This window comes from Heloderma suspectum, chromosome 2 (assembly GCF_057233095.1).
Source record: "Heloderma suspectum isolate Gila_16-S chromosome 2, 16-S_ref, whole genome shotgun sequence".
In the NCBI taxonomy this organism is placed as follows: domain Eukaryota; kingdom Metazoa; phylum Chordata; class Lepidosauria; order Squamata; family Helodermatidae; genus Heloderma; species Heloderma suspectum.
Window position 1 is genome coordinate 325,594,570 of NC_139459.1, and position 21,872 is coordinate 325,616,441.

The window sequence follows — 21,872 nt, forward strand, 5'->3', positions numbered from 1 at the left end:
CTGCATTACCCCTAGTCTGCTAATACCACCCTCTTGTACTTGGGGGCTGCAGCTCTGGCAACGCAAGTGACAACCCAGGAAGAATTGAGTCAGAATTTGAGTATAGGAAACCCCTTTACTTTTGCTCTCTGCCCTGTGTCTGACAGTGGCAGAGGAACATCAGAATAACTGCTCTCTTTGTTTGTCTAAGGACCAGGAAGATATTAATTTAAATGTGTGTCCAGCAGCTAAGTCTTGTTTTCCTTTTACTCTAGGGTAGGTACCGGGTACTGGTCTTAAAAGCCCCCTTAACCCACCCACCCCAATGCAAAGGTCCCGATATGGATCGGGGCTTCTGCACTTACTCTACAGTAAAAATGAAAAGAAGACGAAGCTACAGCGGAGGACACATTTTTAGTAGTCTCTTTTTTGGTTCGCATTTTGTAGACTATGTCGCGTTCCGCCGTATGCTTTGGTGCGTCGTTCAGCTCTTTCGCGATTGGCGCAGACTAACTTTTTTTAGCCGGCAAAAAGACTTCTCAAGATTCTCGGAGCGGCCGGGCTGGCCTCCACCGTACCCTGTAAGGTACCAATGACATCCTTATTTTCTCTGCTTCCGCCTCCCCCCCCCCCCCCGGCCCCTTTCCGCTGAGCATCGTCTCGGATGGAAGAGTTGCTTGAGATTCAGGAGCTCGGCTCGCTATTTTGCGACCTCCAGTTGGTCCTAGGAAAGGGCCTGACGACGCTGCTGCTTCGGGCTGACCTCGGGTCAAAGAGGGTCGCCCCAGAGCCCTCCCCGTGGTCCTGGCGGCTTCCCAGAAAGCTCCGCGTAGAGCGAGGCGCGGCGGCTCAGCTGTAGCCAAGACAGGCTCCCCTGCTCTGCCTCGCTGCTCGCAGCCTTTCCGGCCTGGCGAGCGCGCCCTTGGCCAAGAGGGCCGCCGCACCGGGGCGACGCGGCGGCTTCCCTCCCTCAGCCGGGGGCGGGCCGAGTCAGGTGCGTCAGGCGGGCAGCCCCGAGCGGTCCTGGGCTGCCAAGCCGGCGGGCTCCTGCCAGGCTCTCGCTCGGCGGCTGCTCCCTTCGGCCCCGTGAGTCACCGGCACCTGCCTGGGCTGCGTCTCCCGACCGCGCAACCCAGCCCGGGCGCGCCGCGAGCGGCCCCGGCCTGCCGCCGAGCCGCCTGGTTTCCGGAGGGCTGAGCCAGCCGGCGCCTTCTGGCCCCTCCCTCCGCTCGCCGCCGCCGCCGCGCTCTGCCCCTTCGGCGCCGCTGGAGCGGAGTCCCGGCAGTGGCTGGCGCGTCCTCCGGGCGGGAGAAGCTGCGGTGCGCGGGGCTGAGCGCGGGCGCGCCTGGTCGCGGCTGGCCTCGGTTCGTCGGGGCGTCTCCGGGTCCCTCTCCGTGAGGTACAGCAAGGACGGGCGTCTTTTCCTTCAGCGAGCTTGGCGCGCAGCCCTCGCGCTTCGGCCCCGGGAGCTCTCTTTCTGCAGGCAGGGCAGAGCGCCCCCGGCCGCCCCCTCCTCCTCCTCCTCCTCCTCCTCCTCCTCCTCCTCCGGCTGCGGCGGGAGTGCCGCTCTCCCTCCACCGGGCGGGCTGTTCCGCTCAATCCTTTCGGCGCAGGTGTCGCCTCCTTGCGGATCCCACTCATCTCTCCATCGCTTACAGGCGCTTCTGTAACCTGACAGATGGAGGGCCGGGGGGGGGGGGGGAGGGAGAGGCGAGGCTTGAACTTGATGCAGCTGTCTCGGTTTTGGAAGAAGTAGGTCAGCCTTCCCCAGCCTGGTGCCCTCCGGATGTTTTGGACTTGAACTCCGATCAGAGCCGGGCAGAGTGGCCCATGGTCAGGGATGCTGGGAGTTGTAGTCCAAAACATGGGGAGGGCGCCAGATTAGGGAAAGCTGAAGTAGGGTGTTCTATTGTTGCCTGGCGGGGGGGGGGGGGGGAGATGGGGAGACTGTGATCCTATCCATTCTGACTTGAGAGTAAAGCCAATCCCGTTAAATTCAGCACCGTATAACCTGGTGGCCCAAATAAAAGACATATCTGCACTTCGAGGTCCAACTTTTCTCAGCTGTCCAAAGCTCTTCTGCTTCCTTCAGCGGCTGGCCCCCTTCTTCCTTACTAGGTTTATGCCTTGAACTGCCCGCCCCCCCAACACCGTCATGATCTCTTCCTTTGAACCTTCTCAAAACCCACCTTTTCCATGAAGCCTTTGGCACAATTCCTTTGTCCGCTAGTGTCTTCCCCAGCCTGGCGCCCTCTGGATGTTTTGAACCACAACCCCCAACATCCCTGACCATAGCCCATGCTGGCTGGGGCTGATGGGAGTTGTAGTCCAGAAGTTGTACTTGGAGACACCAGTGGAGAAGGTATAAATGTGCGATCCTTTTTCTTTTTATCACTGTCTCCATTTTCCTCCCATTCCTATATCTTCAGGGGCCCATCCTTATATTAAGTAAATCTGCCTCCTTCCCTCTAGTTCTACATCTTGGCCTGTCTGGTATATATTTCTGCATTTTATTTATTTATTTATTGCATTTATACCCCGCCTTTTTTCCTCTTGCAAGGAACCCAAGGCGGCTTACATTATCCTCCTCTCCATTTTATCCTCACAACAACAACCCTGTGAGGTGGGTTGGGCTGAGAGTCTGTGACTGGCCCAAAGTCACCCAGTGAGCTTCCATGGCCGAGTGGGGACTAGAACCCGGATCTCCCAGCTCCTAGTCCAACACTCTAGCCACTACAACACGCTGTAGTGTGTGTATGGTTCTGCATGGGTGTTTTATCGTCATCATTAATATTATTTATATAGTGCCACCAGTATGCAATGTATCAGAAGACAGATACTTGTTTCAAGGCGCTTGCAATCTAAAATTTGACACAGGGGAAACAAAAGAGGAATGAGAAGGATTAAGGGCAGGGGTAAATGGGGAAAGAATATGTCGTTGTTTTGCTTACATGTCCTTAGGCTTGACTACAGTCTTAGTAAATATCTTGGGGCATGGGAACTAGCAGAAAGTGTCAAAGGCCTCCCGAAAACATGAGTCTTAAGGAAGGATTTGAAGGATGGCACCACTCACGTACTCTGGGAGACAGTTTCAAGCAGCAAGGTCAGCAAGACAGAAAGGGCAGAGCTGTGGAACCTGCACCCTTTTTACGTCTAACCCCCACCTATCTACTAATCCCAGATTGGGGGCCAGGATATGGTTTTCAACAATGAAGAAAGGATACTCTAAGTATAGAGTATCTATATTCTAAGTATATGCTTAGAATGAATTTTCATTGTTGTTGCATTGCATTATCTGGGTTGAGCCCTGGCACTGGGGGAGGGGGAAAAAATCATGGGGCTGGTTCATGACACAAGTTCTGCTGGAAAGCTCTGCAGCAGGCAGGGAGGCTGACACTTGACATCTTTCTCTTTTTCCCCATTCAGCCCCAAGGACCCAGAGCTGTGAACAAAGAGGGAAGCCCATACATTTGCCAGACGTTTCCCAGTTGCACATAAATGCCAAGGTTGTTGAACGTGATGATATGTATTATGGGAATGAAATCTAATACTCATCGTATGTGTTTTGTGATGAATTGTGGAAAAGGGGTCAAGTTTGGAACTGAGATTTTCAGGCCACAAGACAGAACAAATTAAGTTAAACTTTCTGGAAAGCCAGTGTGAAAGATAGTGTGGTGTAGTGGTTAGAGTGTTGGACTAGGACTGGGGAGACTATGGAGCTCACTGGGTGACTTTGGGCCAGTCACTTGCTCTCAGCCTAACCTACCTCACAGGATTGTTGTGAAAATAAAATGGAGAGGAGGAGGACCAGGTACGCTGCCTTGGGCTCCTTGCAGGAAAAGCAGGATATAGACATAAAAAATAAATACAAGAAATAATTGTTACAAGTTAACTAGCTGAAAGTTGGTATCTGAAAACTCAAAATATCCAGATTATGGGTTGTATCTAACGCTGGCCATCTGCCAGTGAAAAGGAAACTGCTGATGAAATGGATTGCCCGTGCCCCCCGCACCCTCTCCTTGTCCCCCAAACCTGCTCTGGAGGGTTGGGGACCCTCCAGAGCAGATTTGAGGGCCACATGGGGGGCTGTCGTGGAGGGGAGCAGGGGGAAGTCCCATTGTGCAAGTGCAAGTCTGAGCAACATTGGGTTTAGTCCTATTATTATGCTGCTACACTGGAGAAAATTCTGCATGGTCAAATGTAGTCCAAGAATTCTATGCATAAAAGTTTATAATTTACCCCAAGGGTGGGCTGACTTCAACCTTGTGTGTTCCTCCTTTTTTTCCCTCTCCAAATTTAAAACAGATCGGTGGACCACAGGCACTTTTTGTTTGAATAGCCGTGATCCATCAGTATGTGTTAATTTTACAAAGCAAAACACCTTATCCCTTAGCAGTTAAGGCATAACTAATCCCGAATATGCATTCTTGCTCAAGAACATTAAAACTGCCTTGTTGGATCAGGCAATGGTCTGTCTAGCTCAGTATTTTTTGTACAAACTGAGCAGCCATCAGGAACTTAGCAGTCACTGGAAATTGGCCAGGGAACCATGATCTACCTTCTTCCCACCACTGATTTAAACAATTTCCAGAGGGCTCTCCATATTAGTCTATTGCAGCAAAAACAACAAAGAGTCTTGTGGCAAGACTAACAAATTTATTCTAGCATGAGCATTCATGGACTATAGTCCCTTCATCAAATGCACAAAGTGGTTTCAAGAGTTTCAAGTATATATACAGTACATATGATGGAAGAATGGGGTGGAATTGTAAACAGTGAGGTGAGAAGGAAATGCAGGGAGCAATCCTATCCAGATAGGCGGCCACCTCTGAACTTGGAGGCGACCGCCTATCCAAAGCAGGGCAGGAGAAGCATGGATGGGATCATTCCCTCCACACTTCTTCTGCCCTGCTTTTTTGGCTAGACAGCCAATTGCTGCTGTCTAGCTGTGGAAGGACGGAGCGGGGAAGGAGGCTGCTGCCCCAGAAAGCCCCCAGCCTCGCCCCTTTTCGGCCGTTCCGCGCTCCTCTTGTGAACATGGTGGATGTGGCTGTTCCGCGCTGCCTTGGAGACAGTGCGGAAGTTGGGGGAGGTCAGTTCCCAGAAAACAACATATCCTATGGCCATCTAGCTGCTATCTAGCAGTCACAGGATTGCTCCCTAAATGCATTAACTAATCCTTTATCCTGATTCAAGCCTCTGGTGATACAATTGAATCTGTTGATGAATTCATCAACAACAACCTCCGTGTGTGCCCTAAATATGCTCCCCCAATGCTTCTGAGCAGATTTTGAGGGCAGGAGGCGGGGCTGCAGGGAGAAAGGGAAGTTGCCTCTCTCCTTGTTGCTTGGATGGAGTCGTTCAGTCAACAGGATGGCTTAACTGGATACCATCCTCTGTCATTATCCATTGCTGATGCTGAGTGAGATACATTTTTGAGCTCATCAACTTTTTGATATCTAAGAGAGAGAGCCTGTGCTGTCTTGCCTGTGCCATTAACTTACCAGGTGGCTTTAGGCAAGCTGCATTCTCTTGCAGTCTGCAATATGGAGATAAAAGTACTTATTAACCTTAGAGAGTTGTTGTAAGGGTTACACTGTAATGTACCCGATGAACTTTGAATCTATATAAATTTGAAGCTCTATATAAATTCACATTTGCAAATCCTCTTTCTGCCTACTCTTCCTGAACTTCTTTGACAGCATGGGCGATAGAAATAACAGAAAGCTGAGAGAGAAGGGAAAGCAAAGGGCTGTGTTTGGAAAACCTGTCACCTTCAGTTTGAGAGAGACATCTAAATGTCTCTTCCCCCTAAGAACTGAATAGATAAAATATCATTGCTTTTAGGGAGCGATCAGGGCCTTTGTGACATCAGTCTCTGTCCTCACTTCAGATCTATTTGCATGCCTAGCAATCAAAGGGCAAAGACTACCCTACTTCACAAGATAAATGCATATGGGCATATAAAGGTAAGCACCTAATTGGCTATAGTCCATCTTTATGGCCACATTTCCATATACATTCTCATACCTTGGTGCATGTTTCTGTAGTTCTTATATAATTGTGTATTCATGTGTTTTCATCCAGGAAAATTATCTCAAGAGCTTTCTTGTGGTGTGAAAAGTTGCATCAGAAGTGGCTCCCCACTCCCTCTTAACTTAAAGGGGCTCTATAGGATGGAGTTTGATGGAATCTGAACCCCTCTCTTAGCCGTTGGTCTAGATGCAACATCTCATAAAATCCTCATACACAGTAGGCAATATAGCATTCTGATCTGATGTTTCTGGACTTTGTTTATTTTGGTTCCCATTCATTCTGGGACACAGAGGAAACAAAACTCTTGGGAGGCCTGCATAGTTTCCTGACTTGAGTTCCCAGGCATCTCTTGGGAACAGCAAACTTCCCTTTACCCATTGGTTTAACATCTGTAGCAGTAATAATATGTGTATGCCAAGAAGAGAGTCTTTCTAGACAAAAGATCTATAGCTGCATGATTTTTAAAATAAATTATAGGTTTATGATTTAATAGAAAGAGCCTTATGAACTGTAATTATGTCACCTTTAAATGCATGTTGTGTTTCCTTTAGGTTTTCCTAACTACCATGTTAATGCTGCTTGCGTTTGGAGTGTTGCTTCAAGAAATCTTGGCTAGGACTCAAGATGAAAATCTTATTGATGGCAGCAGTACCCCACAAGTGCAATTACATAGCTATGGAAACATCAACTTGCCAGAAGAGCATATCCCGTACTTTTTACGTAATAATCAGCACGTTGCCACAGCCTGCAAGGAAGATCCTCATTGCCCATATAAAGTAAGTACTCCTTTTCTTGTTTTATTATTAGAATCATCGAATCATACAGCTGGAAGGGACCTCGGGGATCATCTAGCAGCTTCAGCCTCACAGAGGTTAAAGATGATGGTAACTGGCTTCTTTTTCAACCAGTTGGTAGCTTCAGTGGTTGGAATTGTTGCTGCTTAAACTACTGGTAGTGGGTGCTTTCCCATTCAAAAATCATGTGATTCTTGTGTTTACCAGAATCTTGTAGTTGTTTCAGACACATTACCAAAACACAGAAAGAGTGAGGTTGTTGTTTGCAAAATGCTGACTGTGGAGTTTGGGGGTTGAATTCACACTGAGGCTTAAGGCTGTTTTGGAGTGAATGTCTGATGGACTGCAAAGTAGTAGTGCTTATCAAAAACCACACACACACAGTTGCTTTGACATACATTGTTTCTGGCACTGAGCAATTGACAAACCCCTGGAGTCTCCAACTGAGCAATTGACATACCCCTGGAGTCTCCAGTGTGTCCACAGACACTTCGCTTGGCACCCGCCAAACTCCTTGTCCCTCCTGATTTTTGTTTTATTTATTAACCGGGAGGTGGTTTGCTGTAGGGATGCTGGAGAAATTCGAGACAGATTAAAATGAACTCGGATTTCTAAGAATCCGACCTGTGGAATCCACTATGGAGTGACCTCCTCAGGCCCTGCAGAGTCTGTGGACTTTCGGATGATTTTTTTACTTTCCTGAAATTTACGTATGTAAATCCATAAAAAAATATGTAAGTTTTCCCTGAGGAAATGTAGAATGGAATAGGGGACAATACACTACATGTTACATACTGGGATAAATTATGTAAATACTTAGGTAAATACTTGTGTAAATATTTCCATATTTTTTTTCATGATGAAAAAAAAAATTCGCATCTGTCTGTGGGTGGATGACGGAATGAAAGGCACCTGACAATCTGCAAAACACAGACGGAGCGGATTTTACACAGTCCGTTCATCCCTAGTTTGCTGCCAAGTGAAGTGCTGCACTCCAGCGCCACCTTTATTTGGGTTCAGAAATGTGATTTTGTATTTTGGAGTTCAGACTCCATGTCTGCCTTATATTTAGTTTCTTGGGAAATTATTTTTCTCTTAGTCTCATCAGTTTGGCTTCTGGGAAATGAAGTGTTTCACCATGGCAGCCATTTTATGAATGGACAGCCTCTATGGCAGCCATTTTGTGAGAGTGCCTATGACATACTATCAAATTTCCACATATGCCCACTGACCCAAAGAGGTTGTGGGTGACATACCCTATGCTAAGTACTTATTTGCTTGTGCAGATGACCCTTAAATTGACAGATGCGATGTGTTTAATTTTACATAAAGTTATAGCCTTACAGCAACCTTCCCCATCTGATGTCCTCCAGATGTTTTGGGTTACAACTCCTAGCAGCCCCAGCCAGCAGCATCAATGGTCAGGAATGCTGGGAGTTGTAGTCCAAACCATCTGGCAGTACCAGGTTGGGGAAGGCTGATTTACAGTAAAGATTATAAATATATATGTATAGAATTGCACAAATCTTTCCAGTTATTGATTCTGAAGTGCATACAGTACAGGATTATTATTATTATTATTATTTTGCAAATTATCTGTTCATTTCTACAAGATATATTTATATTAGCAAACTGGATAATTGCAAGCAAGGCTGAGATTTTCCAGATAGTTTGATAACTACTTGGAAGTCGATTATCAGTTGCTGTAATACCATCCCATTTTTAATGGAGGTTTTGTGTTGACAGAAATACCTGAAGAAATTAAAAGCTTGTTGGGGTTATGAGAAATCATGCAAGCCAGAAAACAGGTTCGGATATCCAACATGTGATTCTGTTGAGGCAGGGTGGTAAGTATACATACATTGTGTCAAGTGTAACTGCATATATATTCGATTTCTTTTTTCAAAAACATTGAATTCATTTATGTAGTAGCAAAGTTTGATGTGCTAAAAGATGGTTCCAGTGTTTGAATAAATGCTGAATATGCTTGGATAAATGCCAAATGCTACGTGTAAATGTTATGAGCCAGTGTGGTATAGTGGGTAGTGTGTCTGACAAGGACTGGGGTCACCATCCTCACTCAGCAATGAAGCTCACTGGGTCACCATCTCTTGGCTATTTTACAGAGTGGTTGTGAGAATAAAATGAATGGGTGGGAGAGAACCATATACACGCTTCAGCTCCTTTGAGGAAGGATAGGATAACAATTGTAACTATCCATCAACTTCTGTCACACCTCGTATTGAGGTTGACGCTGTAAGATCCATGGCACCTCCGAATTGTTCCTTATATGTCAATTTTACATGAAGTTCAATTCTGAGATAGTTTCTGCCCCAAGGAGGCTTTTCAGGAGGCACGCTTCTAATAACGCAGAAAGGACATTGATGCAGGTCTTAATAGAAGGATCTTGATGAAAACTAAATTTTGAATCAGTCCTGGGTAGAGCTAGGCAGTCTAGAAACTTGCCTTCTTTTAAAATTATGTACACAGGATCATATACACGACTTGAGGGTTTTTGGTTATGCAGCTTGGGAAGTCAGTTGGGGGTGGTGACCAGGAGTGCCCTTGACCAACTTTGGTTGGTATGCCAGTTGGTTTGCCATATCCAGCTTCTTGGGAAGCTGGATCTGGCCACATGAATCCATGCCTTAATCACCTCACATTTAGATTACTGTAACACAATCTATATGGTGCTGCCCTTGAAGACTGTGGGTGAGTTCGCATGACATGACAACCCACCCTGGTAAGTAAGCTACGCAGTGTAAGTTGTCTGCAGAACAGCCCATGATGAGCCCGACAGATGATCGGGCTTATCTTGAGTTGTTCTCCCTCTCCTTCTCCCTGGATTCTCCAGCTGGCTCCAGCAGGTATCCCAGGGGACTTGGCAGCAGAACTCATCTTGTATGCTGCCAAGTCGCCCTCCCCACTCTGATCGTAAACCCGGTTGTGTTTCCTGACGTTTAAAAAAAAAAATTGGGCCCCGACATTTGCGCAAATGGGGCCATTTTTTAAATTCTTTTTTTTCGGCCCTGTGAATGTGTGCAAATGTCTTTCTGATTTTTAATTATTATTCCCCCTGGTTTTTCGCATTTCCGAAAGTGCGCACTTATGGCTGTCAAACGTATAGCTTTGCCTTGTCTATTGCCTTGCATGTTTCAGCTGTCAAAGGGAATAAAGTGTACTAGGTAATTGACAAGAAGAGACTACATATAGGCTAGTTTGACATATAGGGCTGAGTCTAGTATACAACAAATGTACAGTGTAGCCTATTGCAGAGAATAGCTTATGGCAGCTGTGCAATGTTTCCACTGTTAATATTGCAGGTCAGAGTAAGGGCTGAGGTTGGTTTGGATTCCCAGTCAAAAATCTCCCATACTTCCTGGGTTGCAGCAAAAATAAATGTATTTATTTTGCTCCCTTAGATTTCCTACTGGGCCAAATCTAGCACTCAGTTGCATGTAGAAGCCTTGTGCTGGTTGAACTTTTAGTTCAAAAATTAAACTAAAATAAAATAAACGTTGTAAATGAAGTAAGACTAAAGTTAGAGCAGGAACATCTGTCTTTGATGCTAACTTTCCCCCCCGAGCTCCTTCAACCACAGGCTCATGTAACACAGACCCACCAGAGATACGCTGCAACAGTTTGTTGCAGGGTTCCAGTTGTTAGTACATTATTCTATTATACATCTACAATATTTAGAAGAACCCAACATCTTTAGTAATGATGAGTTCCCACCCAATAGCAAACTCCTTGTGCATTCTAGCAAACATGTAAGCCTCCAGGCTTTCTCCATCCATAGCCAGAATAGGAAAGTCCTTTTCATTGACTTACTCCCTCATGGTGTTGCAAGGCTGTGTAGTTGAATGTATTAACCCATCACCTGATGTGCTGCTATAGTTAAGGCTGGCATTTTCTTAAAGGGATGCTTTTGCATTTTTCCTACATTCCAGGGCTACTACCATTGAGGAAGCTCAGCATGTGTTCTGGAAGCAAGCTGACTTTGGTTATGTCAAAGAGAGGATGAATGAAGTGAAGATTCACTGCAAACCTAAGGCAATGGTAAGCACTTTGGTATATACTCAAAAAGTTACTTTCTATATTCCACCTTCTCCCACTTCTTTAAAAGTTGATTGCTCTTGTCTTTGTCATTTTCTTGCAGGGAGATTCTTCACTTGAATGCTCTCGTTACCTTCAGTATTGCAGAGCAAGAAATTTGTACATTGATTTAAGGACCCCAGAGAGAAACCATGATAGGTCTGTGGCTTGCTTATATTCTACAAAGCCCATGGAAGAAGCTTTGCTGAGCAAATCTGCTCATCCATAGAAGACCTATGGGCCTTTCTTATTCTTTCCCAATTATCATTAATATATATACATACATAATCACAGTCATGCAGATTTCTGTGTCCTGATCATCCAAGGATGATGTCTGGGAATCAGTCCTTTTCTATTTTTAAAGGGGTGTCTTGCTGGCCTTCATGGTTGTAGAGAAAAGCATTCTGTGTGAATAGTCTGTAAGAAAGCTCAGGGTTCAGAAGTAATACGTTGCACTTTCTTTGGGGGACAGTTTTACTTACCTGGGAAATGTAGGAACACAGGAAGCTGTGTAATATCCAGACAGACCAATGATTCATTTTGCCCAGCATTGTCCACTCTGACTGTCAGCAGTTCTCCACAGTCTCTAGCAAAGGTCTGTCACATTGCCCACTATCTGATCTTCTTAACTGGATATACCCAGAATTGAACCAGGGGCATTCTACATGCTAAACATAGACTGGGGTTGCACAACACACTAACCCACACTCAGTGGTTGAGTGTGGGTTGTTGTTGAACTGTGGGTTGTTTGTTGAACCATGTCTTGATTGAACCCAGGACATTTTCTTCAGGGTGGCTTGTTAACCATGCAGTGTTGCTTATTTTTCTCGAAAAAGCCACCTTGAGAACCCATGGTTTGTTGTTGGGTTGTTCAGAGTGGTTAACAAGCCACCCTGCAGAAAATGTTCTGTGTTCAAGCAACATGCTAACCCATGGTTCAACAAACAACCCACACTCAACCACTGAGTGTGGGTTAGCATGTTGTGTGAACAGTCCCATAGTGTTAACTAACTACAGTTTCTGGTGATTTCCTTCCTGTTTCATCCTTGTGACTACACACACACACACACACACACACACACACAGACAAACATTTTTTTGCGGAGGGGAGAGTTATGAACATAAATTCACAACTTAGCATGAATAAGGAAAAACAAAATCTTTAATGGACTGCAGTATAAAAATAATCAATATGAAATAACTGAGTTTTTCTAGATGCAAAAAGAAGTTTGTAGAATTTGTAGGAGGAGCAAAATAATTAAAACTAGGGCTTTTCCCAGGAGCCAAACTAGTGTGTTGAAAACATGAGTTGAGGGGGGCTGTGCAGTATGTTGAGCACATCCTCAGATGGCAATGTGATTGCTACAGCATTCTGTTCACTTAACACATAGATTGTCAGTTTGCTTCAGTGTGCATCTCGCCTACAATTCAATCCACATAGCTAAAATGGCATCACCGTTTTGGAACTCTGCATAGATCCATGCACCCCATGTTTCGAATACATCACTGGCAATGCAATCCTAAGCCTATTTACTGAGAAGGAAGTCCTACTACAGTCATTGAGGCTTACTCACAAGTAAGTATATTTAGGGTTGTAGCCTTGGACTGCAATCCTATGCACAACTACATGGGAGTAAATCCTGTTGAATACTGTGGGGTTTATTTCTGAGTAAAGATGCATAGGATTGCACTGTTGTGGGAATTGGCTTTTTGTTATTGCTTAGGGATTCTATTATATTAAGCAGTATATAAATACTAATATTAAATAAATAAATAGTTGCATGCTTAAGCATGTGACTGGTCAATGCCAAACATTGTCGTCTCGAAGCATTTTGGTAGCTGAGAGAGTGGTTACATGGTTGTTCAGTCTAGAACTGACTCTGACTTTGAACTTGTTTTGACCTTGTGCTGATAGTATTTTAATTCTTTCTTACATTAGATTTAATGAAGACTTCTTCAAGAGGGGCCAAATTGGAGGTCACTGCACTATGGACATTCAAACTTTCCTTGCTGAAGGGCAGCGAAAGAGTCCTCTACAGTCTTGGTAAGATCTCTGGCTATAACCTCTGTCTTATTTCTCCATGACAGACAAATCTGCAACAGCTTAGCTGCCAGGACTGTGCAAGGTTGGAAACTCCCTTTCTCTCCCATCCCAAAAGATCATAACTGGGTTTTGTTTTTTAAGGAAGAAAAAGTCTTCTGTAACGGTGGAGCAGTGGGACAATGACTGAGATGAGAGTTAGGATATTAACTCAGAATAGTGGGTCACTGTGGCAACATTGCACCCTCTAATGAGATCTGGAAAATGTATAAGTGCTAATTGGGAACAGAGCTAAGAATAGGTGTGGCCTTTTCTCTGTGGCCTATTCTCTGTGGCCTGTATGCAAAGAACCTTGCCATTTCTTGCATCCAAGAGTGCTGTTTCTTGAGCATGAACACCCCAGTGCTATGTGACAAACACCTTGCTAACCAGTGCATGGTATCGAGACCGTAATGCACCTGTCTTGAAAGACCTGCACTAGTTGCTTGTTTTCTGCGCTCAGTTCAAGGCAATGATTTTAACGTTTAAAGCCCTAAGGGCACAATCCTATGCATGTTTAGAGAGAAAAAAACTCCTACAACTCCCTGGCTGGGGCATGCTGGTAGTTGTAGGACTTTTTTTGTCCCTAAATGGCTTAGGACTGGCTATCTAAGGGATCACCTGTCTGGTTATGAACCTCTCTTGTTATTAAGATCTGCAGCAGAGGATCAATGGATCTTCAGTTACGCCTTATTCAGCAAAAACGTATGTTTCGGGTCTATTGGACGCCACAACTTTTTTTAATAAAGGCTTTTCAAATTTGGCTAATTGTTGGAGGCGTAATGCAGTCAATGCTTCTCTTATTCATACGTTTTGGAAATGTCCAGTGGTTGCCTCCTTTTGGGAGGAAGTTATTATACGGATACATTTTGTATAGGAAAGCTCTTTAATATTTACTGATGTAAATGTTCTTTTAAATTACTTACCTGCTTCTTGGAATGTAACACATGGTCAGCGTAAATGGATTTTTCACGCCCTTCTGGTTGCTAAAAGACTGATATTATGATATTGGAAGGATAAAAGCCCACTGCCTGTAACACAACAGACCGAAGACTTAACAACACTAGCAACATTTGAAAGAGTGGTATAAAGGTGTAACTTGGTCTGCTTTTACTGAAGTGTATGTGTAACCTATTTTTCCCCTTTTTTCTCTTCTCGAATATTGTAATATTTGAAACTGAGGTTTTTAGGATATGTTGTATTTTTTAAATTTTGTTATTTTTTTGGTTTTGTTATGTTTCAGTTTGTTTTGTTTTGTTAAAACTCACAATAAAAAACTGGGGAGGGGGAAAGATCTGTAGCAGAGGCCATTTTGAGGACATCATTACCCACAGAGGCCTGTTTGTTGGGCATATATGAAAGGGCTTTATCCTATGTTGCTCCCAAACTGTGAAATGCACTTCTTCAGGAATTGTGCTTGGCCCCTACCCTCTTGGCTTTCAGAAAGGGCGTGAAGATGCATCTCTTTAATTTCGCCTTTTAGGGAGCAATCCTATGGCAGCTAGGCAGCAGCTAGACGGCCATAGGATATGTCAGTTTCCAGTAACCGACCTCGGAGCCTGTGCTCTAAGGTTGGTCCCCTAAGAACTGGCCTTCCCCCATTCCTGTGTTGCCTCACAGGCAGCTCAGAATGGCCCCGTGCTCCATGCTCAGAAGAGGAGTGCAGAGAGGCAAAAACGGGGCATTCTGGGGGGCGTTCTGGAGCAGGGAAGGCGGAAATACCAGTACAACTCATCCCACGTGTCATCTGGCAGCCACTTCCCCTGCTCCACCTTCCTGTGGCTAGATAGCTGAAATTGACTGTCTAGCCACAAGTGCAGGGTGGCTGAAGCATGGAGGGGATGATCCCCTCCGCGCGTCTTCTACGCGGCATTGGATAGGCAGTCATCTCCAAGTTCAGAGGCAGCCGCCTCTCCCGGTAGGATTGCTCCCTTAAATTATGTAATTCTGTTAATATTTTTAATGTCCTGGTTTATAGTTTTATGATGTAATTGTTTTTATTTGTTGTGCACCACCTTGACAGCTTTTTAGTAAAAAAAATTGTAGCGTATAAATGCGAATAATAATGAAAACATCTCAACTGATTGGAGTTTCAAAAGCTATTTGCGATGTAGCATGGGGCGGCTGCTGTTCAAAGTTAAAAAGAAACAGTGGGCACTCTTAAAGTAGTTTTGGCTCCTAGCCTCTGTGTTCAGGTATATGAAAGCATACCTTTAGTCTATAACAATTTCCTGTAGAATTTGTCCTAAAGCAAAGCTTGTGTCAGCCCTTGCAAATCTTCATATATCTTAGAAATAGGCTTTTTTTAAAAACCATGTTTACATTCTTCTGAACCTTTAATAACAGGCCACTTTCAAATACATCCCTGCTACCATGGGAAACCTCATGCCTTAGCCCCATTCAGCAAATCTAGTTGTCCCTTTCCCAAAAGGCCAGGCAGTGCATCAGAAGGGCTCGAGCTTTATCTACTGAGTCCCAGACAAATGGTAATACTTCATGGAGGAAACTTGCTAGAGTTAGACTATTAAATGGTTCCTGCTAATTGGTCTCAAATTCTATCTGTGTTGTGCCTGCAGTCATTAATAACTCATGTCTTTGCTGAAATGTCTTGAAAATCATGGTCAATGCATTTGACATGAGCCTCGATGTATTCAAATTAACTGGATCTGGGAAACATGGACAGAGAGGCTCTCTCTCTTGAAATTTTGCCCAGCTCTTGATTTATAGATCAAAGATTTTACTTGTTCCTAAGATCAAAGGCAGAGTTTAACCTTTTTGAAGCCTTACTGAAGAAGCTTCAGTTACAATTAAAAATAATTTTAATTGTGAAACTTTGTCAAACTTCGCCAATATTAAGAGAAGTCTGCATGGTGCATTGCTGAAATTATCAACCCTGGGTATGTTTTTTGCAACCTCTATTACCATAATTACAGGTTTGCTGAGCTCCAGAAATATACAGAACTGAACTTCAATCCTATGGAAGATGGCAGTTGTGATGTCATCATTGACAAGTCAACTTATTTCATGAAGTTTGATGCAGGTACAAGATATTTCTATGTTTCTGTACTGTATAGTGTAATAAAAGTAGGCTTCCACTTTCTGCATCATAAGAAGAGATGCCATGTTTCTACAAGTATGTTCAATTTCAGAGTATGTTTTGATTTAATGCCCAGGGGGCACTTCTGCATAAGGAAGTACAGTTTTTGCATATGCTGATTCTCACATCTGCTAGTGGTGTTGCCTTTAACCAACTGATGGCATACTTGGAGGTGGTCATGTGCAGGACACCATCTACATGGCACTGCTTTCACCCTCCACTCCGTCGCAAATGCGCAGTATCACAGCTTCGAAGTAGCTTCTGGTGGTATACACTCGAGATTTACTGAGCGCTTCCCTAACAGACTCCACTGTGCCCTTTTTTGTGATTATGCTTAAATGTGCAGCTGTGCAGCTCAGTGAGTGTGGGGGTGCAACACTTCAGTGGCTGTTTTGTATTTGAGGGGCTCTGCTGTGCCCTTCCGTCCCTTGTTAGGTAAAAAGTGAGTGTTTTGTGCTCCTTCATTTCCACGTCATCTGTTTGTCAGTTCCTCAGCCTGAGACTCTTGTGATGGTTCGCACTCACAAGCATGAGCGGTACGTGCCTACCCTTTGCTCTGATATGGTGCCCGGAGTGATGTTCATCCTCCCCCAAGCCCCCCTCCCTGGCCCTTGGGGACTGAGTCCAAAAGCAACCCTTACAAAGATACGAAGCTGCAAAAATGTGCAAAAGTGTAATTAAATAGATGAAAACGTCTCTCTGTGCCTCTGTAACTGCGCAGCTGAGAAGGGATGGGGGAGTAAAGGAGCATCACAGATTGACGTAAGCACTACGCATGCCTACAACATGCCCACCCCAAAATGCAGAGTTGGTTTGGGGAAGGGAGAGATGGCTTGCAATCACAGGAAACCAAAAACATGGCAGCAAACTGCTTCCTTGGAAATCCGCATTTTCCAGGAGAAAACCATGGATGGCTGCGAAGTGGCGACTGTGTCATTTAATCAAAAGTATCTCGACTCATACTCGCCCTGAAGTAAAAGGCTCATGTAGATGGCCCCCAGGTCACTCAAATGTATAGTACCAGAGGCAGTGAGCCTATATACACCAGTTCTGGGGAACATGGGTGGGAGGGTGCTGTTGCACTCACATCCTGCTTGTGGGTTCTTGTCAACAGCTAGCTGGCCACTGTGTGAACAGAATGCTGGACTAGATGGACCCTTGGTCTGATCCAGCATGGCTCTTCTTAAGTTCTTATTCCATTGCGTTTTAGCATTGCCAGGCACATTGAAGGCCATGATAAAAGTAAGTTGTGGTAAGTTCTGTGTGCAGGGGTAGCCTGCACATGACTGCACCACTTCTATGGATGTTGTATGCAGACTGAAGTCAGTGGTAGCAAGCATCTGCCACGCGATCCCTGTCGTACCATTTTGTGTGTGTGTGGAAAACGTGTTGGTGCTGAAATTGATTTTTCAGACCTAGACTATTCTTAAGACTTTGGAACTGGGTTCAAGGTCCTAGCCAGAGCCAACGTTCTGATTAACATGGTTTAATATGTCAATATGTTAATTAACCATGTTAATTAGAGAGCCAGTGTGGCGTAGTGGCAAGAGTATTGGGCTGGGAGCCGGGAGAACCGGGTTCTAGTCCCCACTCGACCATGGAAACTCACTGGGTGACTTTGGGCCAGTCACAGACTCTCAGCCCAACCCACCTCACAGGGCTGTTGTGAGGACAAAATGGAGGAGGAGGAGGATAATGTAAGCCGCCTTGGGTTCCTTGCAAGAGGAAAAAAGGCTAGATAGAAATGCGATAGATAGAGAGAGAGAGAGAGAGAGAGAGAGAGAGAGAATATAAGCAGGTTTTCCCTGGTTGGCATGAATGGAGGTCCTAGTTCTTTTAAAACTCAAAACTGTGACATGTTTCCAAGGGCTTGCCTGTCCTAAATGAGGACAACTAAAATGCAAGGGTTCTTTCCCAAGGGCAATTGAGACCTTTAATATATTTATTACTGCTATAATAAGAAAGTTTTATATCTATGTAGCACTTTCCCTATGTGCTCAAAGCACTTTACATAATTTTCAGTCATCTAATGACAGGCCTGAATAGTAGGCTAGTGTTATTAAACTCTTACAATATCAAGAGGGAGATCATGGAGGTGGCTGAGGCCCAGAGATAGTGAGTTGCTTAATTGTGTGTATAAGTAAGTTGTCATTTCATTGAGAGACTTACCAACTTCCCTCTCCACCCCTTTAACACCTGTGCTATAGTAGCACTCTTTTATGTAGCATTTTTTATTTTCAAAAGCCTTTGGAGTATTTATTGTGTTCATCTTCCCAATCAAGACTGCAGGGAAACAGAATCCATAGTATTTCCATTCACAGAGGGTAACAGAGACCACTTACAGAGACTGTGGCAGAAGTAGTGCTTAAAGCCATGGCGTCCAGACCCAGGTCTCATGCTCGGACCATACTGGCTCCATCTGCCTCTCTTTCCACTTCCTAGCCTTATTATTTTATTATTTTAGAGCAATATTTATGTAGGAGATAACGTGACTGAATTTCTAAAATCTTCCCTCCTTCCCTCCTTCCGTCTTTCCCCTTCCTTCCTTCCTTCCTTCCTTCCTTCCTTCCTCCTTTCTAATGAAGTGCAGCCTGTATGTGTGCACATGCTGCCAGTTTGATTGGAACAGCAGTGTTTAAACCTTCTCTCCCCATCCCGTACCACTCTGCCACTTTTCCTGGTCAAAATCTCTCCCCTCTCCCCACTCCATGGTTGTTTGCCCTGAGGAGGGAAGACGTACAAGTACAGTGAGGGCAAGCAGCAATCTGGATGTAGTGGTCAAGAAAATGGCATGGCAGGGGAGGATTGTCCAGCGTCATTACCCTGATCAAGCTAGGTGCTTTCTGTGGCTGGATTTCATTTTTAAAAGCCCACAGTCAACAACTTGGGGAAATCCAGTCATACATTCGTGTAGTGTTTGGCCTTTGTACAGCTTTTCTTCAGTAACATGTCTTCTGAGTTTCTAGGGAAAACCCCAAGTCTTGATCACAAATTTGAACCAATGGGTCAGCTTTGTTGTGAACGTTGTATAAGTAGGTATCACGTGCACATCTCTTTCACTGGAACAGGTGTTATTGTGGAGTGCTTCTGTCCTGGACAGTAACTGGCTGTCTATATGGCCCTCTTACCAGGGTTTGTTTCTGGTGTTGCTGCTTCTCTCTTTTTTAAATGTTGCTGATTGTCTTATTTGTAAGGATAATGTATATTTTTTATCTGTTTCTGTATTTTATGATTGAGTCTTGGCTGCCTTGAGAATCTGTAGGAATGGAAGGGTAAGGGGAAATATTTTAATAAGTAATACTCAGCAAAAGCTCATAAATCCAGTTAGACAAACACTCACCCTTGCAAATAAGCCTTCCATTCTGATGTTTGTATGCATCTTAGGATTTGCACCTTCATCAAAAGTATTTTAAGTGTGAGAGATGACCTTGGGAAGTTTACTCTGTAAAAGTAACAGAAAGTCTGAGCAAATACAGAGATTTGCAAACAAATAAATACAAGGACCGTGTTTATTATAAGCTTAATTTTTCCTCCTTCTTTCAGGTGTTAATATGTACCACCATTTTTGTGACTTTGTCAATCTTTACATCACTCAGCATGTTACCAACTCATTCAGCACAGATGTCAATATTGTCATGTGGGATACTGTAAGTAAGAGCTTTGGTTTACAGCATGATGATGTTCATAAGCGTAGTGTCCTCCTCGTTTGATGTGACCTCATTTTATCTGATGCAGGAGATTGATAGTATTAGCAAAAGTGTAGTTATTACCTGTGGAAGACGGTATAGGCAATTAAGTGGAGTGGTGCTTAAGTGGAGTGTTTTTCTAGCAGGGCTGTGCCCAAGGAATAGGACTTGGGTTTGTTTGTTTGTTTGTTTGGTGCCTTCTGTCCTAGCAGTCATATTTGGCTTCCTTTTTAGAGGGTTCTCTTTTTTAGAGGGTTTTTCTGTTGTTCCTCCACTATTGTTGACAAAGCACTGGTGTAATATGTTCAAATCATCCAGTCTCATTTAGCAATCTGGCAGCTCTCTGGTAGTTCAAGGAACTGCCCTCATGCTTTTACCAGGCTTCCCAATGTTCTTGAAGGAACATTGGCAGCACTGTTTGCTGGATACTTTCTTTACAAGCCCAGTTATAGCTAACTTAATGCCTGATAGTGCCCTGAATTAGGACCGCGGTGGCTTAGTGGTTAAGACACTGAACTGCAGACCGGAGGGTCAGCAGGACAGCAGTTTGAGACCCGAGTGCCGCGTGACAGAGTGAGCTCCCGTCTTCAGTCCCAGCTCCTGCCAACCTAGCAATTCGAAAGCAAGAAATTGCAAGTAGATAAATAGGTGCCGCTTCGGCGGGAAAGGTAACAGCGTTCTGTGCACCTCGGTGTTCAGTCATTTTATTTATTTATTTATTTATTTCATTTCTATACCGCCCAATAGCCGAAGCTCTCTTGCCGGCTCATGCCGGCCACATGGCCACAGAAGCATCTTCGGACAGCACTGGCTCTTCGGCTTAGAAATGGAGATGAGCACCACCCTCTAGAGTCAGACTTGACTGGCTGGGGACACCTTTACCTTTTTAGTGCCCTGAATAAGCAAGGGCACAGTTTGGTTCCACTGAAATCAATGTGAAAAGTTAGTCAGTCGTGATGATTAATGTAAATCCTATAGATCTCAATGGGACACAAGTGAGACTAACAGACTGGATCCAACCATAATTGCTACATGCCCACATCAAGTGGTCTATATGTTTTTTCCCCTCTCTGCAGAAGCTACATAGTCTGTCCATGTATTTATATATGCGTTTAAAACATGTATATACTGCCTTATCTGTCAAAAAGCCATCAAGGCATTGTACACCTATATAAAACAGTAAAATCATAAAACAATAAAAACATGAACATTATAAGATATATATCCCCCACTCTGTCCTCCATCCTGTCCTTCAGGTCCTTGTATTAAGAAATCCAGCGGTACATGTAGTAGATCCTCCAGGGAACCAGTACTTTTTTTCACTACTGATGCTGATCCTTGGCATGACACGTGGTGCTATGGTTTCCATTTTACCCAGCATTCCATCTAGTATTGGAGCTCTCCATTCTAGTGCTATCAGCGGTGTTCCCATCATACTGCGTGTTGTTGGGGTGCAGCACTGTGTAAGAATGTGTGCTGCTTTCCTGTATTAACACTGAAAACCTTCTAAGCTATATAGTTCACAAAATTTGATATAATTCCTTGTATTGCCAGATGATGGTGCCAAGGAACTGTTTAAACTTGCTGAGTAGTGAAGAAGCTTATTAAGCATTCCTTTTTTTTATGTAATACATGTAGCTTTTGGCTACTGCAGTGCAGAATTAGCATCCTTACTAAACTTTAGCATCCTATTAAGTTAGTGAAACAAAGCAGAAACCTAGTGGGAATCATGCATCTAGCATATTTCTGAACAAACAAAAATGGCAAAATACAAAATTATGTACCTTGGGCAAAGCAGTAAATATAGGTGTATGACATGCTAGTGTGATCTGTTAGAGCAGCCTTGCTCAACCAACCTTCCTTCCTTCCTTCCTTCCTTCCTTCCTTCCTTCCTTCCTCTATTTCTTTCTCTATTACATTTATATCCTGCCTTTTTTTCTCCTAAGGTGCCCAAGGCGGCATACATAATCCTCCTCTTCTCCATTTTATCCTCACAACAACAACCCTGTGAAGTAGGTTGGGCTGAGAGTCTGTGACTGGCCCAAAGTCACCCAGTGAACTTCCATGGCTAAGTGGGGACTAGAACCTGGATCTCCCAGCTCCCA

The 21,872-nt window shown here is 44.3% G+C and overlaps 1 protein-coding gene across 4 annotated transcripts in view; it reads left to right on the top strand.

The window, feature by feature from the left end:
* Positions 1-618: 618 nt before the first annotated feature.
* The window catches only part of EOGT (EGF domain specific O-linked N-acetylglucosamine transferase), a 31,973-nt gene continuing 10,719 nt past the window's right edge, over positions 619-21,872 (top strand). The window contains exons 1-9 of one of the 4 annotated variants that reach the window (XM_084840436.1): positions 997-1,378; positions 3,406-3,485; positions 6,567-6,791; positions 8,556-8,656; positions 10,760-10,868; positions 10,969-11,063; positions 12,844-12,948; positions 15,918-16,024; positions 19,625-19,728. In XM_084840436.1, coding sequence (XP_084696562.1) covers positions 6,582-6,791; positions 8,556-8,656; positions 10,760-10,868; positions 10,969-11,063; positions 12,844-12,948; positions 15,918-16,024; positions 19,625-19,728 — 831 coding nt within the window. In that variant the 5' untranslated portion in view covers positions 997-1,378; positions 3,406-3,485; positions 6,567-6,581. The other 3 variants (XM_084840438.1, XM_084840437.1, XM_084840435.1) reach the window with 3 other exon arrangements.